Source organism: Chrysemys picta, chromosome 1, assembly GCF_011386835.1.
Source record: "Chrysemys picta bellii isolate R12L10 chromosome 1, ASM1138683v2, whole genome shotgun sequence".
Taxonomy (NCBI): Eukaryota; Metazoa; Chordata; order Testudines; family Emydidae; genus Chrysemys; species Chrysemys picta.
In genome coordinates, this window is record NC_088791.1 from 18,038,899 (window position 1) to 18,056,834 (window position 17,936).

Sequence of the window (17,936 nt, forward strand, 5' to 3'; positions counted from 1 at the left end):
GGCTGTAGTCCACGAAAGCTTATGCTCTAATAAATTTGTTAGTCTCTAAGGTGCCACAAGTACTCCTGTTCTTCTTTTTGCGGATACAGACTAACACGGCTGTAACTCTGAAACCTGTTTTAATGGGGTCATCAAGGCTGGCTTAGACTTGCTGGGGCCCAGAGCCGAAGCCCAAGCTGGACTGCCTAGGGACGAAACCAAAGCCCGAGGGCTTTAGCCCTGGGTGGCGGGGCTCAGGTTACGGGCCCCTCTGCCCGGAGTCCCAGGCTCATGCTTCGGTCCCACCTCCTGGGGTCGTGTAGTAATGTTTGTTGTCAGAAGGGGGTCACAGTGCAATGACGTTTGAAAACCCCTGAACTAAAGAATCTTGTTTCAGGCCAATTGCACTAAGCAACTGTCTGATATTACCTGTTAATGTTGTCAGAGGTAAGACTGATTCATTGTCTATATCATCTGATGTCTGGATAAAACCATGGGGTGAAGGAACAATAAGGACAGTTTCGTCGTCTATTGCAGACTGATCAACTTGTTCTTCTATGGCTGGAGAACCTAGGTCCTGCATGAGAGTTTGAAGGATAAGATGTGAGAGGTTTATCCATAATGAGATACAGAAACATTTGCTTCTAGGAAACTGAGTTACGTGCTGGCTGCGGCTGAGATCTCTTTCACAGCGAATAGTAGTTAGAGGGAACGGAAAATGACTGACATAGTCAAAAGCACTGTTTTAAGTGAACCACAATGGCTATAAACTGAATTTCTCATCATGTTGGCTACTCATCTCTAGATGTGGTAAGACGTATGTTACATACTTACAACACTTATCTACATGGGGACCAAAACTTGATAAGAGGGCTTTTTAATATAACAGAAAAAACACAATCCAATGGCTGGAACTTGAAGCTAGACAAATTCATACTAGAAATCAAGTGCAAACTTAACAATGAGGGTAACTTAACCACTGGAAAAACTTACCAAGGGTTGGGATGGAGCCCTGGAAACTTTTCAATCAAGACTTTTTGGGGGGTAAATGATTCTCTAGTCCAAATTTATTCAAGCAAGTCTTATGGCCTGTGTTTACACAAGAGGTCAGACTAAATCACAATGGTCCTTTCTGGCCTTGTAATCACGCATTATTTGAACAACAAATATAATTGTTGTCTGTGAATTGAATAAGGAAGTTAGGGAAAAAAATTAACACCTTACTGACACTTCTCCTTGAGTCATAACTACAACTGCTGCTTTCACTGTCAAGTTCTAACTACTCTAAGCACCGCTAAGAAGAGTGATCTTGACTGCTGTCAGCTAAAGGCTGATTGCAGAACAGCAGGGGTGGCTGGAATTGGCAGAATGAAAATAGCTGGATTGTTCAGATTCACAGCTGGAGTGTGGACTGCTTGGGCTAGCTAGAGGCCCTTGTTTAGAGGGATAGCTAGGATGGTGCAGCCAGTTTTACTAAAACCTGTTCCTCTCGGCAGTTTTATTAGTACCATCTTTGTGACTGGCCACCCAGCTGGTTACCACTTATCAGCTGATGTCAAGCAGTGTACGAATGAACACATGTATGCGATGCATGTATCATAGCTAGGACCTCCCTCATTAAGATCCTAAGACCAGATCTTAGCTTGCACTACTTACTGCAAAGTATGACGTACCTAATTCAATGAGGAAGCAGCCTGCAGAAAGCACAGCATAGCTGGACCTTCCAACACTGAGGAGCGGTTCCTAGGCCCACACTGAAAAGCCGGCTCTCAAGGTACAGGGGATAGTGGGAAAGGCAACTGGGCACTTTTCCAGCTATAGTTAGAAAAACCCTGCAACCTGAGTCCATACCTCCCACGCACTGTGACAACTGTAATGGCAGCAGTCGGGGAGAAATGTCTTATACAGAAAGTGAAGTTTACAGAGGCCTTTTTAGAGTCACTCCTACTCCTGAGTACTCCTCTTGACTAAAATAATCCCCGCTATCTCCACTAGTGAAACTGCACAGACCCCAAACTTCCATTTAGCTAGGATAAACAAATGAGAATTACCAAGTCAATTTGCTTTTTCTTCCTAGAATAATTAAACAATCTAACGTCTTTTCATACCTTTACCCATAACTAATGTCATGAACATTTTGATTTTGAATTGTTAACATTTTTGTCTTCATAATCTGAACACGGTAACTTAACTTATTTTGATTCCTATGTGACAATCCAAGCTGGATATGAGTAAACAGTGTGCCCTTGTTGCCAAGAAGGCTAACGGCATTTTGGGCTGTATAAGTAGGGGCATTGCCAGCAGATCGAGGGACGTGATCATTCCCCTCTATTCGGCATTGGTGAGTCCTCATCTGGAGTACTGTGTCCGGTTTTGGGCCCCACACTACAAGGAGGATGTGGAAAATTGGAAAGAGTCTAGCGGAGGGCAACAAAAATGATTAGGGGGCTGGAGCACATGACTTATGAGGAGAGGCTGAGGGAACTGGCATTGTTTAGTCTGCAGCAGAGAAGAATGAGGGGGGATTTGATAGCTGCTTTCAACTACCTGAAAGGGGGTTCCAAAGAGGATGGATCCTAGACCAGTGTTTCTCAAACTGGGGTCACCGCTTGTGTAGGGAAAGCTCCTGGCGGGCCGGGCCAGTTTGTTTACTGGAAGAGGCAGCCAGTAAGTCCCTCGGCCCGCGCCACTTCCAGCAGCTCCGATTGGCCTGGAGCAGCAAACTGCGGCCAGTGGGAGACACGATCGGCCAGACTTGCGGACGGGGCAGGTAAACAAACCGACCCGGCCCACCAGGGGCTTTCCCTACACAAGCGGCGGCCCCAGTTTGAGAAACACTGATCTAGACTGTTCTCAATGGTACCAGATGACAGAACAAGGAGTAACGGTCTCAAGTTGCACTGGGGGAGGTTTAGGTTGGATATTAGGAAAAACTTGTTCACTAGGAGGGTGGTGAAGCACTGGAATGGGTTACCTAGGGAGGTGGTGGAATCTCCTTCCTTAGAGGTTTTTAAGGTCAGGCTTGACGAAGCCCTGGCTGGGATGATTTAGTGGGGACTGGTCCTGCTTTGAGCAGGGGATTGGACTAGATGACCTCCTGAGCTCCCTTCCAACCCAAATATTCTGTGATTCTATGATTCAACTGCTAAAATAGACAGAGCTCTCAAACTGGCTTAAATGTAAATGTATTATTGCATCCATTTCAACTAAAGTGAAAAGAAAAGGATGCAAATTGAGGAAGGTCAGTAGCTTTGGACTGTATGTAGAATGTACTGATCCTGCTCATAAGAACAGCAGAGAGATGGTTCAATGTACATACCTGTTCTCTTGCAGAAACAAAACCTAACAGTCTGAATTATAGTGGGATTCCTGGCTGATTGAGAAAAAAAATTGTACCATCTGTTAGATCTGTTATTTTGGAGAGCAGTTTGTTAAAGGGGAAGTGCAATTTAACCCAACAAACTCTAACAAGCTCAATAAAATGCAAGTTGGTCTTATTTCTTGATACTTAGCTCTATCAATTGTTCCAATTCATGGCCCATCTGGGTATGGAAACTGTATGGTTGGCCACGAATGCTCAAAAAATTAGGGTTGAGGTGCAGGAGGGGGTGAGGGCTCTGGCTGGGAGTGCAGGCTCTGGGGTGGGGCCAGAAATGAGGAGTTCAGGGTGCTGGAGGGCGTTCTGGGCTGGGGCAGGGGGGGTTAGGGTGCAGGGATGGAAGGCTCCGGCTGGAGGTGCGGGTTCTGGGGTGGAGCGGAGGGATTTGGGGTGTAGGAGGGTGCTCCAGGCTGGGACCAAGGGGTTTGGAGGGTGGGAGGGAGATCAGGGCTGGGACGGAGATTGGGGTGTGGAGAGGGCTCTGGCTCAGGGTGCGGGCTCTGGGGTGGGGGCAGAAATGAGGAATTCAGGGTGCAGGAGGGAGCTCCGGGCTGGGGCAGGGGCACTGGAGGGGTCAGGGGTGCAGGCTCTGGGCAACGCTTACCTCAAGCAGCTCCAGGAAGCAGCGGCATGTCCCCACTCCAGCTTCTATGCAGAGGTGCAGCCAGGCGGCTCTGTGTGCTGCTCCATCCCAGATGCCACCCCTGCAGCTCCCATTAGCCGCAGTTCCCAGCCAATGGGAGCTGTGGGGGTGGCGCTTGGGGTGGGGGTGGCGCTTGGGTTAGGGGCAGGGTGCAGAGCCCCCTGGCTGCCCCTAAACACAGGAGCCAGAGGGGGGACATGCTGCTGCTTCCAGTAGCCTTGGCACATCTGCGCGGAGCGGCCTCCGAACCCACTCCCCGGCTGGAGTGCGGGAGCAGGGCAAGCCCCAGATATAGCTCCCCAGCACGAGCTTGAGGGCCAGAAGTGGCCCCCAGGTCATAGTTTGCCCACTCCTGTATCTAGCCTATATAATGGCTCCAGTTTTATACTTACTTAGATAAACTCATGGCAGCATCGGAGATGTGGAGCTGTGTGAGATTGTAATTTGTTTCACAACTGAATCTTTACTGAAGTGTTTTGAGCATTTAATAACTGGACTATTCTGCTTAACCAATCAAATCCTGCAAAAAAAGTCATGAAAGGTCTGCTGCAGCTAAGAGGACACTAGCAAGATTAGTAGAGTAAAAAGTTGACTGTGAGAAATACTGTACTTCACCTCTCCCTTGCTCACACAATATATTTGTAAAGAAAAGACAGTGACTTGGTAGACAAATAGCTGGCTTGTTTATCTCCTAAAACCATAAACCATGAGTACACTACTTTGATCGCTACTAGCCGGGTCACACTATGTTATGCCACCTATCTGCATTAAAGCAAAATCCTCAAGATGAGGACTTGGGGAGTACAGATTCCTAGCCCACTTGTGAGATTTCTGTGCCACTGAATCTGAACCCTAACCCTAGCCTTGATCTAATTACCACCACCTCCCAACATGTTTACGAAGTTCTGAGACAGAAAAAGCCTCTCCACAAAATGCTCGTGCAGCTAAAACACTAGAAGACAATTAAAAAGCAGCACTATTGACACATTCATAAGGACACTTTAATTTTCTCATCAGGTCTTTATTTTGAACCATCACTTTCTCTTTCCCTGAGGGCTTGTCTTCACTACTAGGGAGATCCACGCTGCTGCAATTGATGCAATGGTTGTTGATTTAGCGGGTCTGGTGAAGACCCGCTAAATCGATGGCAGAGCACTCTCTCGTCGACTTCGGTACTCCAGTTCTGAGAAGAGTAAAGTAAGTCGACCAGAGAGCATCTCCTGTTGACACAGCACAATGAAGACATGGGGTAAGTCGACCTAAGGTACCTCAAGCCCAGTTAAGTTATTCACATAGCTGGAGTAGTGTAACTTAGGTCAACTTACCCCGGTAGTGTAGACAAGGCCTTAGAGGCAGTAGTTTCAGATATTCTGGTAGTTTCATCATGCACTTCCTTACCTCAGTGACGTAAGAGTCAGTTAAATTGGAGTGGGAATCCTCTTCACGTTTGAGGTCTGTATCTGAAATCTCCTCTTCAGTTCTTACCATCACCCCATCTAACAGTTCGGTGCTATTTCTGCCACTGAATTTGGAGGAGTCATCGTCAATGTAGGCAGACTGCTCTTCATCACTCAGCTTGGACTGATGGATGTCATGTGGAAAAGTATCTGCTTCCAGAGTACTTGGAGGATCTGTCAGGTCAGCTGACTGAATATGTGAATCGACAGTAAGTTCTGCCTGGGTTACGGAGGAGATGTCTTCAGTAGCAACAGTGCGAATTATGACACTCGGTGTGTGGCACTGCACTGTGACATTATCACTTGCGTTCAGCAAATGTTCTGGCTGTAAGAAGCATTAACAAAAGATACAAAATAAATAGTATTTAGCACTTTGTTGGTTTTTCACCTGTCTTTAGTCAAACACAAGTTATTGGGGTCAATACATGGGTAACTGGGTGAAATGTAATGGTCTGTGACATATAGATCAGACTAGATGTTCTGATGATCCCTTCTGGCCTTCAACTCTATGAATCTGCAACCTGGTTGAAACTGTTCTATCTAGTTTACAGAGGAGTAAATAGAGAGAGGCATAGCAAGGTAAAGAGAATCAGTGGCAGAACTGTGGCTAGAACCAGGAGAGTCCTGATTCTCCACCCTGTGATCTCACCTCTAGACAACATTTCTTCCTTCCTGTTTGTAACAAAGAAGGATAGTGATAAGCTTAAGTATTATTTAACTTAAGACAGAAAAGTCATCAGCAGTGATCCAACCAGATACCTTCAGCACCAAAGCACGAGCTCATACCACTTGAGCTAAGTGGTTACAGTTAAAATAATAGTCCTAGATTCAGGAGATCAGAGTACTATTTCTATAGCTGCAACAAATTTCCTACGTGACTTTCAATATCTGTTAGCTTCCCCCTCTGCTAACCAGGCACAATACTTCCCTACCTTACAAAGGTTGTGGGGGGATAAATTAATTCATAGATGTGAAGATTTCAGTGATAAGATCTTAGAAAATCCTATAAATAAAAAGTTGTAGGTACCAGATTTTAATTTTGTTGAGGCCAACCACTAGATGGAGACATCACATGATTAAACCAGTTTAATCTTCAACCAAAGAACTAATCTCCAATAAGGTCGATACCCATGCCAAATGTTAAACTTCAGCAAGTTTTCTGCAGCCTGTGGTTTGAAGAGTTTTTTTTTTTTAAATGGGAAATTCTCACTCTTCAATATTTTAAAACGGCCAAAATAATTGTACTCTACCTGTGACTGGAGAGTGAGCATGGAAAATTTCAGCTCCAGAGGGAATATTTTGGAAAGTTATGAGCATGTCAGAAAGGTGTATACATTGGGAACTACTTCGTAACCTTAGCATACTGTCAGTTCTTTCTCTGCTTCCACAATACGGAGGTAACTAGGGACCTGCTGTAACCACAGCGGCTGACAGGCAATAATTATTAGCCCACCCTTTTCCCAAGATGTTTCAGCATTCTAACTCTTCAAGATACGTACGGATAAGGCATGGACTATGATCTGCTCTGGGGAGGCAGGAGCGGCAGCAGCTGTCAGGGTCACTGTGGGACTGGTAGTCAGTGTTAAAGGAAGGCCTTGGTTTGAGCTTGTCTGTAGTAAGTACGTGCCGGGAGTTCCAGTAGGCTGGAGATGGAAGGACTAAGAAAGGGAAAAAACGGTCAATACAAAGATTCCCCACTTCCTGAACCATGTTAGCGCACTCACTTATAGGGAATCCAGCTAGCTAGAAATCATATTGAAATAACTCCTTCCCTGTGTTACTTACCACAATTTAATTGGAGTAACTGTAAAACCTCATTTTTCTTCAACAAACTAAATTAGCGAAGAACTAATTATCTGTAATCCTGGCAACTGCCTCTCTGCACTAAGGACTTTCTCCTATGGAGTAGTGCAGGGTTCGGTTTAGTCCCCTCTCCTGATCAGCAATGGATAGAAGACAAAGGGACATGGTTAAACTGGAGTGAAAATCCTGAACTGCATTGGTGAAGAATCTTTTCACACATCTTACAGTGAAATTACACTCTGGTAAAAGCAGGTTCTGCTATCCTAAATCCACTTGGAATACAGCAATTTGCACCCACTGGTAGGTTACTTCTTGTCTGCTCCTCTGCTGGGACATGATCCAACTCCCATTGAAGTCAATGGAAAGACCCAATGGGAGCTGGATTGGGTCCTGGCTGACCAAATGGAAACAGGGAGGACAAAAAAGATGCCAGTATCCCATGGGGGGAAAGATAAGGAGAGATTCTTGACTTCCTGGTCTTGCTCCCAGAGAGGAGTGAAGAGGAGACAGGCCACTCTTGCTACAGCTGTTCAGTGAGGATATGGCCTCACAGAGCCCTCAACCACATTTGCCACTGCCTGCAGTAATAGTACAGAGACTATGCCCTATCAATAGTGGGATGAATGGTACAGGCACAGAGGAATCTTTTGCCAGCAAGGGTCTTTCATGTTATAAACTCCTCTTACAAGAAAGATTTTTATTAAAAAATATATTACACACACACTGCTACAAGATGGTTTCACAAGAGTTAATATTTCACATTGAACCTTCACAGCTCTAACTAATTACAACTAGGTCCACATTTTGCTCTGGATTTTGTAACAGAAGTTTACTTCAGAATCACCATTAAACTTTCCCTCCTCCCTCCCCCATTCTGGAAATCAGCTACAAAAATTTAACAATTTAACCACATTTAAAGGATAAATGTGATATTGCAAGGCAAGTTCTCTGTTACTTACTGGGAGAATCTCAAAGGTCTGTAGTGTTCCACTATTCAGTGTTATTGTCTCAGAGTCGACAGCAGCAGCAGGAGAATCAGCTGAGGCTATGGGAGTAGGAAAAAAACAAAAAAAAACACATGTAAACCAAAACGTGTCAGCACAGAAGGGTGTCAAACAGGGAACTGCTACTCCCAGTGCTGAGAGAAAGGAAGCTGACTGCAGTACTAATGCCAAGGTTCTCTAGTTTGTATCTAGAATACAACACTCTTTAAAGAAGACATCTTACATGAGATGGAAATAGAGGGAAGGAAGTCGGATTAAAAAACAAAATGATATTCGAGGGATCTAATGATTTATGTTTGTAATGACATTTTAAAGAAAGAATATTCTGGAAGAAGTATCCATAAGACCACCCTATAGGTCAGAGCCTCAGCTGGTGTAAATCAGCGGTAAGTCAATGCAGTTATGTTCTGTGTTGATCCACACCAGCTGAAAACTGGCCCTATATTTGCGTTCCTTTCTGTCCTCCAATAACACTGCTCTACAGCCAAAATGCTTCTGAAATGAATGTAGTCAAACTTTACTAATTCTGGGTCACCGAGAACGAAAATGATGTTAAAATTGTTGATTGGCTCTAGTTTTCAAGATATGCTATTGGGTCAGTATATACAACCCTTGCCTTGGGAATGGCGGAGGATAAGTGAGTTATAAAGGGAAGGGATCTCAATTTAAACCAGAAATGACTAAAATACAGCTTTGACTGGATCTAGGAATAAATCTATGACTGGGTTTGGACAGTACTTGATTTTTAGGCAAAACAAAGAGTTATGCAATCTGAAGCTGGTATTGCGTCATAGATTATATGAATTGCATCATGTTATTCCTAGAAGTCATGGATGATGCCCCACACATATGCTGAAACACTTGTGCAACAAATCTTCGCCAGTGATTGAAAAGGAAAAGGAAATCTATGCCTTTTACAGTGCCAATGATTTGGAGAGAGCCAACAGATCATACCAGCAATTGTTACTTCTGCATGGTGCCTCCAGTTGGGAAAGGTGTGTCAAAGAAGAAAAAGTGGACTGTGCATTATCCAAACATTCCATCAGCTATACGCCCAGTACCCCACGGAGAAGGACTGCCGGTTCCTGATGCACCGGAATCATTCTCACTTGAGTCAGACGAGGAAGAGGAAGAGGATGAAACTTCTGGTCCTGAACCATCAATGTCACAGGACAACATTTTCTCCCATCCTCCTCCTCTGAACCACACCTCATAACACAAGGTGAACTGAATGACCTTGTCAGGGATTTGGAACTACCCAAGAGTAAGGCAGAGCTGTTGCGCTCCAGACTACAGCAGTGGAATCTCCTGGCAGGTGATGTTAGGGTTTCCATGTTCCGTGACCGTCAAAAGGATCTTGTCCCATTCTTCTTCATGGAAGGTGATCTTGTAGCCTGCAACAACATCGATGGTGTGATGGCAGCCCTCAACATCGTTCACGATCCAGATGAGTGGAGACTGTTCATTGATTCATCGAAGACGAGTCTTAAAGCTGTTTTACTGCATAATGGCAATGTTTTGCCATCAATTCCAGTTGGTCATGCAGTCCATATGAAGGAAACCTATGACAACATGAAACAACTTTTGAGGTGCATGAACTATGACCAACATCAGTGGCAGCTTTGTGGCGATTTGAAGGTTGTTGCTCTCTTGCTTGGTCTGCAGACTGGATACACAAAGTACTGCTGTTTTCTCTGCGAATGGGATAGTTGTGCAAGAGATTCCCACTACATCAAGAAAGATTGGCCACTCCGACAGTCATTGGAGCCTGGGAGGAAAAGTGTTCAGCATCCACAACTTGTTGAATCAAGGAAGATTTTGTTACCACCCTTACACATCAAGCTGGGTCTGATGAAGAACTTTGTCAAGGCCATTGACAAAACACAAGCAGCTTTCAAGTACCTCCGTGGAAAATTTCCAAGGTTAAGTGAAGCTAAGATAAAGGAAGGTGTCTTTGTTGGTCCTCAGATTCGTGAACTTCTTCGAGATGATGCATTTGACCATGCACTGCATGGCAAGGAAAAGACTGGCATGGAAAGCCTTCCAGTTAGTGGTAATAAATTTTCTCGGAAACAACAAGGCAGACAACTACAGGTTGTTGGTGGAAAACCTCCTCAAGGCAGACAAAAGCCTTGGTTGCAACATGTCACACTAAAGATACATTTTTTACACTCTCATCTAGATTTTTTTCCACCGAACTGCAGAGCAGTGAGCGACGAGCACGGCGAGCGATTTCACCAGGACATTGCAACAATGGAGAAACGCTATCAGGGCAAATGGAGCCCATCAATGCTTGCAGACTATTGCTGGACAGTGACAAGAGATGCTCCATTTAATGAATACAAGAGACAAGCCAAGAAGTGCCGAGTAGACACTGAATAGGACTAAACTATGTACATAATAGTTTTTTGCCCTTTGTTTCATAATAAATTTATATAACCCTTTTGCTGATTTTTAAAGTGTTACATAAACAGGACAAGTGAAATATTATCGTGAAAAGACCTAGGTTTACAATTTATGATTAAAACTCTACTATCTACACAATATACATAGACATAAAATGTAAAAACTTAAATATCTTAGAAACAGTAGCCAATCAGTTGTTTTAATTGTCATATTTGAATTCAGCACATCAAAATACATAATAAATAGCACATTTTATCTCTGAAGCAGACAACTTCTCAAAAATTGTAGACCAGTGTAATGTGTATGTGCACCAATGGATAAAGTGCAAGATGCACTCAAGTATATTTAATCACATTGTATGTAATGGCTGCAACCTACTGAAGGTACAAATGCTAATACTATAGGAGCCTGACTGGTTCACTGAGTTACTGAAAGCAATTTGAACAGGAAGGAGGCTATTAAATAGCAGCTACTAAAGTCAGACATTTTTAAATCAGCAGGTCCAGATAATTTGCTTCCCACAAGTTTTAAAAGAGCTGGCTGAGGAGCTATCTAGACTGTTAATGTTGATTTTCCATATATTGTAGAAAACTGGGGAAGTTTCTGAGGGCTGGATAAAAGCTAATGTCCTGCCAACATTTAAAAAGGGTAATCAGGATGATTCAAGTCATTATAGTTAGGGCTCCACGTCTGTCACGGAGGTTGCAGAAGTCACAGATTCTGTGACTTTCCGTGACCGCCGTGATTTCTGCAGAGGCCAGCGTGGCTGACCCCAGGGCCGCCCAAGCAACTGGCCCCAGGGACCGCCTGAGCAGCAGCTGGTGCGGCTGGCTCCACATGCAGCCGGAGCTGCTACTGTTGGCGGCCCCCAGCAGCTGACCTCTGGGCAGCCAAAGCAGCCGCTGCTTGGCAGCCCCCGGCAACTGGTGCTACTGGCCCCACATCCCTAGCAGCAACCCCTCGCAGCAGTGCCCCCCTCCCAAGATTTAGTTATGGGTATTTATAGTATAAGTCATGGACAGGTCCCAGGCAGTGAATTTTTGTTTATTGCCTGTGACCTGTCCATGACCTTTACTAAAAATACCCATGACTAAATCATAGCCTTAATTATAGGCACTGGGCAAAATGATGGATTTGCTGGTACAACACTCGATTAAGAAAGAATCAACACAGAATCATATAAATTAATGCCAAGCACCACTGGTTTATGGAAAATAGATCTTGTCACAAACTTCAGATTTTTGATGAGATTACAAGTTTGGTTGATAAAGATGAATAGTGTTGATGTAATATACTGAGGCCACGTCCACAATGCTGCTGGGAGTGAGCATCCAGGCCCAAACAGATAGACTTGTGCTGGTGAGGCTCGAACGAGTGTGCTAAAAATAAGTGTGGGCACTGGGGCACTGGTGGAGGCACAGGGTAGCGACTTGAACTCAGACCCAGTGGGGCAGGTGGGTCCGAGCTCAGATGGCTAGCCTGAGCCTCTGCCAGTGCCCCTACATGCACACTGCTATTTTTTAGTGCACTGACTCTAACCCCACTAGCGCAAGTCTGTCTACCTGAGCGGAAAGGCTCATTCTCAGCTGCAGTGTAAGTGTACCCTTAGTCTTCTATAAGACATGGAATTGGTACCGCATGACACTTTGAACTGATAGGTCTTCAAATGTAATTGTAAATTAAATCCCTGAATAGGTGTGTTTCTAGAGGGATCTTGCAGAGATCAGTTTTTGTCTCCATTCTATCATTTTTACCAGTGACCTGGAAGATAACATAAAATCATTACTGATAAAAGTGTGCGGATGACACAAAGATTGGGGAAGTGGTAAATAATGAAGAGGGCAAGTCACTGACAGAGCGATCTGGATTGTTTGGTAAGTTGGGGAACAAGGAAACAATGTGTGTTTCAGTTTGGCCAAACGTAAGGTCAAACATCTAGGAATAAAAGATATAGGCCATACTTACAGGATGGGACACTCTACCCACAATGAGTCTGACAAAGACTTGGGGGTTCATGATGAATAATCAGCTGAACACGAGCTCCCATTGTGATGCTGTGGCCAAATGGGCTAATGGAGTTTATGTTCTCTCTGCATTTGGCACTCGTGCAAACATTACTTGAATGCTGTGTCCAGTTCTAATGTCCACACCCCTCAAGAAAGGTGTTGAAAAATTGGAGCGGGTTCAGAGGACAGCTCTGAGATGATTAAAAGGTTTGGAAAACATGCCTAGTAGCAAGAGGCTCAAGGAGCTAAATCTATGTAGATTAAAGTAAAATTTCCGGGGTGATTTGATCACAGTCTAGAAGTACCTCCGTGGGCAACAGAAATTTGTTGTTTTCAATCTAGTAGAAAAAGGTATAACAAGATCCAATGGCTGGAAGTTGAAACTGGACAAAAATTTGCCTTATTTCTAATCTGAATTTAACAGTGAGGATAATTAAGCAATGGAAAGATTTACCAAGGGTTACAGTAGATTCTCTGTCACTGGAAATTTTTAAATCAAGATTTTCTAAACTATATGCTGTAGTTTAACCACAGCTATTGGACTTGAAGTAGTAATTAATTCAGGGAATCCCTATGGCCTTAAAAATCTACGAATGTCTGATCTTGGGAGAGAGAAGCAAGAGGCATGGTTTATGCCAAGTTGTGTTTCCATAATTACAGACGCTTTCTGCTATCCACTGGTTTGGAATTAGTACTTCCCAGAGTATTAGTGCATAGAATGTGGACTCATGTCTGCACTATATGGAGCCGGTAAAAAAAAAAAGTGAAGTTATAAACCTTCCGCTTCTATGCACTTTATCAGCAGGGAAGCACAGCAGCACACATTTCCCAGCATTTTTGTTTGAGTAGTGTGAGTTATGCCAAAAGAAATATGCCCACTTTAAAGGAGACCTGCGAAAAGAAACAAAGGGGTGTGTGCTCTTTTTTGGCTTCTTTGTGATGCACAAACAACGTCCCCTTGCCCTGCCAGTGTTTGTTTTTTACACTGGAAATGCAGGTCTTATCTGCTTTGGAAAACTCTGATTGGAGAACTGGCAGGAAAAATAACATCAGAAGTACCCAGGAAGTAAATGTGATTATACTTGTATAGCTTATTTATTCCCCTTCCTGTATGGGAATAAGCTATGCTGTATAAACACTTTTGTAACAGTATCACTGTATTCATACAGGGGGCTTGTGCCACTTTAACAAAGTAGAGTTAAGCAAGCGGTAGAAAATATTAATTTACAGTTTATGAGTTTAAGTGAAAACAAAAGATGAACATAGTAAATTTCCAGAAATTAGAAAGAATGATTAAAAACTTGCATTGCAGTAGAGTCCAGAAGCTCCAAACCCTATGTGCTAGGTACCATACAAACACATATGAAGTAGGAATGAAGTAGTATTTAATAAAAGTAACCCTTAAACTACTAAAATTGTATCGGTTAAACGTTTAACCGTTAACAAGTTCACAATATAGGCATGGGAACTAGGGGTGCGAGGGGCGCTATAGCCCGGCCCCTTACCCCTGTCTGGAACGCCCCCTCCCCCCGAGACACGGCCTTGCTCCCGGCCACAGCTCTGGGGGTGGAGGAGGGGGGGATGGATGGGGTAAGGGGTCTGGCTTTCAGCTCCTCCACTATTAAAAATGTTCCAGCGCTACTGGTTCACACTGAATCTACCACATATATATATATTATCTTTGTCAAGTGCCTTTATTAACAACATAAATAGCCAATCTTATGTGTAAAACCCACTTTTTTACATAATATCCCTGAGCCGTCCAAAACCACAAAAAAGTCCGATTAGAATGTCAACTCTATTACTGATTTTTGTTAAAAAAAATCAACATGTTTATATGCTTTGTTGTCAGTCTTGCGTGCAGCCGATTAACGGTAAGGCCAGTGTTGGAAAACACACGTTCTGCAGGCACAAACGTTTCTGGAATGCACAGGTAATTCTTTGCCAGTTTTCCAAGCCTTGGAAAACGCTGTGCATTGACCCCCTCCAATGGACTGCATTCCAATGAAGGACAAAGCTCCCTGAAGTAATTTTCCAGTTCATTTTCTACTGCATTCTCCTCATTCTCCTTTTTGGTATAATCTTCACCTAAATGCATCACTATAGCACTCTTCTCAGTTTCATGCATTTTCTTTAACGCTGGCTCTATCGGCTCATCCGGTTCAGCACTTCTTGTTTCAGCCCTAGCACTTAGAGGTTCTTCTATTTTTCTAACATCGATGCAAGTTGCAGAAGCTTTGATTTTTGGACAACAGGAGAAAGAAACCACATGTGTTTATGGCATGGATCTAACAAGGAGGCAATAAGTGCAGGTTTGGCAGTTATGGCAGGATCGCTGGGTTTCATAAGATGCTCCAGAGAGTGACGAACAGCAGCCTTGAAATCAACGACTTTTCCATTTTCGACAGGAGCTTCGCTTCTGAGGTGAGTTTGGAGAAGACTGTTGCAAATTGAATAAATATTTGAAATCGGCACTGACTGTTCAGCAGACATGGCAGTTGTAGCACATTTTAAAGTGGAAAGTACTGGTATGATATCCTCTATTAATTGCCAATGCTCATCTTGCAGCTGAAGCATTTGGGCATCAGATTGTTTTGTTACAGAGCTATCTGAAAGCGCAGCTGTTATTAGCCCACTGAGTCTTTCGAACACGTCATATACCGAATTCCAGAGAGTTTTACACGACTGGATCAGATGGTGTCGCTTACCCTGAAGCTGTGTTTGTTTTCTTTCAAGTGCTTTTGCAGCCACAGTGTTGCGGTGGAAGTGTGCAACTAATTTATGCGTCTGATAAAGTGGGCATTCACTCACGAAAGCTTATGCTCCAATACTTCTGTTAGTCTTAAAGGTGCCACAGGACCTTCTGTTGCTTTTAACTAATTTACTTTCAGCTGCAACAGCATGATCCACACTACTTGAAGAAAACCCATCATTTATAGCTAGCTGCAAAGTATAGGCAAAACAATTGACAGATTCCCATGTAACATACCTCAATATGTTGGTGAGCACAATGTTGCTTGCATTATTGTGTACGCACGCCAAGACACGGCCTGCCAAACCCCATCTTTCCACTGTAGTGTTTAATTTTTCAGCAAGGTTTTCCTCTATATGTCGTTCTGCCATACTTTCGGTTTGTAGAACTGCGGATTGAAGCTCCCAATTTTCAATAATGGCAAGTGACAGTCATGTAGCTTTCTGTAGTTAATGCTGTCCAGCAGACAATGGTGAAAGCTACTTTAACGGCATTTTCCAATTTTTCCCAGACAGACTTCAGAGTCTTCATAGCACTTCTCTAGTTGCGAGGTTATAGTCTGTCTCACAGGCACATGGTATTCAGGTTCTACAAAAAACTCATCAATGCATGAAAACCTGTACCCTCCACGACACTTACAGGCAGCATATCTGTAGTGATCATGGTGCACAACAACTCTGTTATTTTTCGTCACTTTGTGTGTTGCATTTTCTTGAACTATCAGAAACAAACACAGTCAGTGTTGCTTGATTTTTGCCTTTTTCACATGAAACAGAGGGATGTATCAGCTTCAAATGGTTCAGCGTTGCTCTGGTGCTGTTTGCATACCTCAGCTCCATATTACAGAGTTTATATTTAACGGTGTCTTCTGTTATTTTTGTGAAATGATTCCAGGCATTACTCCTTTTTGATTGCTCCATCTTCACTATGGAAAAGTAGTTATCAAAAATCGCTATAACCTACATGATGTTGTTTGAAGGTTTAATGCTACCAAAGTGTGACATCAGTCAGTGGCACTGGAACCTTTTTAATAGTGGAGGTGCTGAAAGCCAGCCCCCTTACCTCCCCCTCCTCCCCCCACTCCCGAGCTGGGGCCAGGAGCATGGCCCTGTCTCCAGGAGAGAGGGACCCAGACAGGGGTAAGGAGGCTAAGGCTGGGGCCACAGCTGGGGACGGACGCGGGGCCAGCAGCCGGGCCCTGGGCCAGCAGCAGAGCCCCACGTACAACGTAGGGGCGCTGCAGCACTCCTAGTTCCCAGGCCTATGATGTCAGTTCCATAGCAATGGTCCCGACTCCTAACAATGTGGAACCTAGTTCCACAGACACTATGAAATGGTATTGCTGCAGCGTTTTCAATGTGCCCATTAGGCATTTAAACGTTAACTGAATACATTACTGGTAAGACTGATGCTGATCGGTTAACATTTTACATCCCCAATAAGAAGACAGTTCCTACTCTGAATTATTTACAATCTCAGAACCTAAGTGATATTTCAGTGATGGAGGGGCAAAGGAATGCAAGCATATTGATACAAGTTGTATATATATTTCCATTAAAAAAATTATAGATAAAATATTGACACCTTCTAATTCAGTGCTCCCCAACCTTTTTCGTCTGGACGAGCCACGGAGGACTGTGGCGGCGGACGAGCCTCTGCCGAAATGCCGCTGACAAGTGGCAATGTCAATAGGCGTCACTGCCGAAATGCTGCCGACAAGCAGTGTCATCCAGAGGCATCGCCGCCGAAATGCTGCCGAAAATCGGCGGCATTTCGGCGGCAACACCTCTGGATGACGCTGATTGTCAGCGGCATTTTGGTGGATGCTCATCCGGCGGCCAGTACACGGGCGCACTTAGATTCCCCGGCGGGCGCCATGGCGCCCGCGGGCACCAGCTTGGGGACCCCTGTTCTAATTGGTGTTGAATCTGCACTGTAGTAACCATTTGGCTCTACTACATACCATGGCACAGTTGTCATACTAGTGCAACTCCCACATGCAGATGTACCCAATGTGGGTTTTACTCCAGCAGTCAGTGTAACCCTTGCTTTGTGTTAGCATAGCACATCTACAGTAAGGGTAAACATACTGAAGTATGTGAATTTCCTTAATACAGACAGGGTCAGAGTCTTTCATTACCCTACAGTGAATGCTACTGAAAACAGAAGCAAAATCCTGTTTGCGCAATGTACAAACTCCTCCTCTCTGAATTGGTTGCGCATATCCTTTAACATATCCAGTGCTAGTTGTTTTGTAGCATTTCAGACACTGTCTCAGATGTGTGCGAGGGAGGTCATGTACAGTAACAATATACTCATTGATTTCTGAACAAGAGCAGAATGGGCCAAGGGCATGATAATTATTGGGTATTGTTGTCATAATAAATAACACATATAGCATTTTCCATCATAGGAACCTGTATAAACCTGTGAGAAAGGTAGTATTAGATTGTAAGCTTGGATGTGTGTGCGCATGTACAGCGTGTAACACAATGGGGCCCCGACTG

The 17,936-nt window shown here is 44.0% G+C and overlaps 1 protein-coding gene across 6 annotated transcripts in view; it reads right to left on the reverse strand.

Moving 5' to 3' along the window:
- Positions 1-17,936, reverse strand: part of DMTF1 (cyclin D binding myb like transcription factor 1) — a 66,743-nt gene that overhangs the window by 2,451 nt on the left and 46,356 nt on the right. For 5 of the 6 annotated variants that reach the window (XM_005304490.5, XM_024108528.3, XM_065553480.1 and 2 more), the window contains 4 exons: positions 8,221-8,306; positions 6,958-7,116; positions 5,400-5,783; positions 409-556 (listed from right to left, as the gene is read on the reverse strand). In XM_005304490.5, coding sequence (XP_005304547.2) covers positions 409-556; positions 5,400-5,783; positions 6,958-7,116; positions 8,221-8,306 — 777 coding nt within the window. The remainder of the gene's footprint in view (positions 1-408; positions 557-5,399; positions 5,784-6,957; positions 7,117-8,220; positions 8,307-17,936) is intronic. The other variant, XM_042859428.2, reaches the window with a different exon arrangement.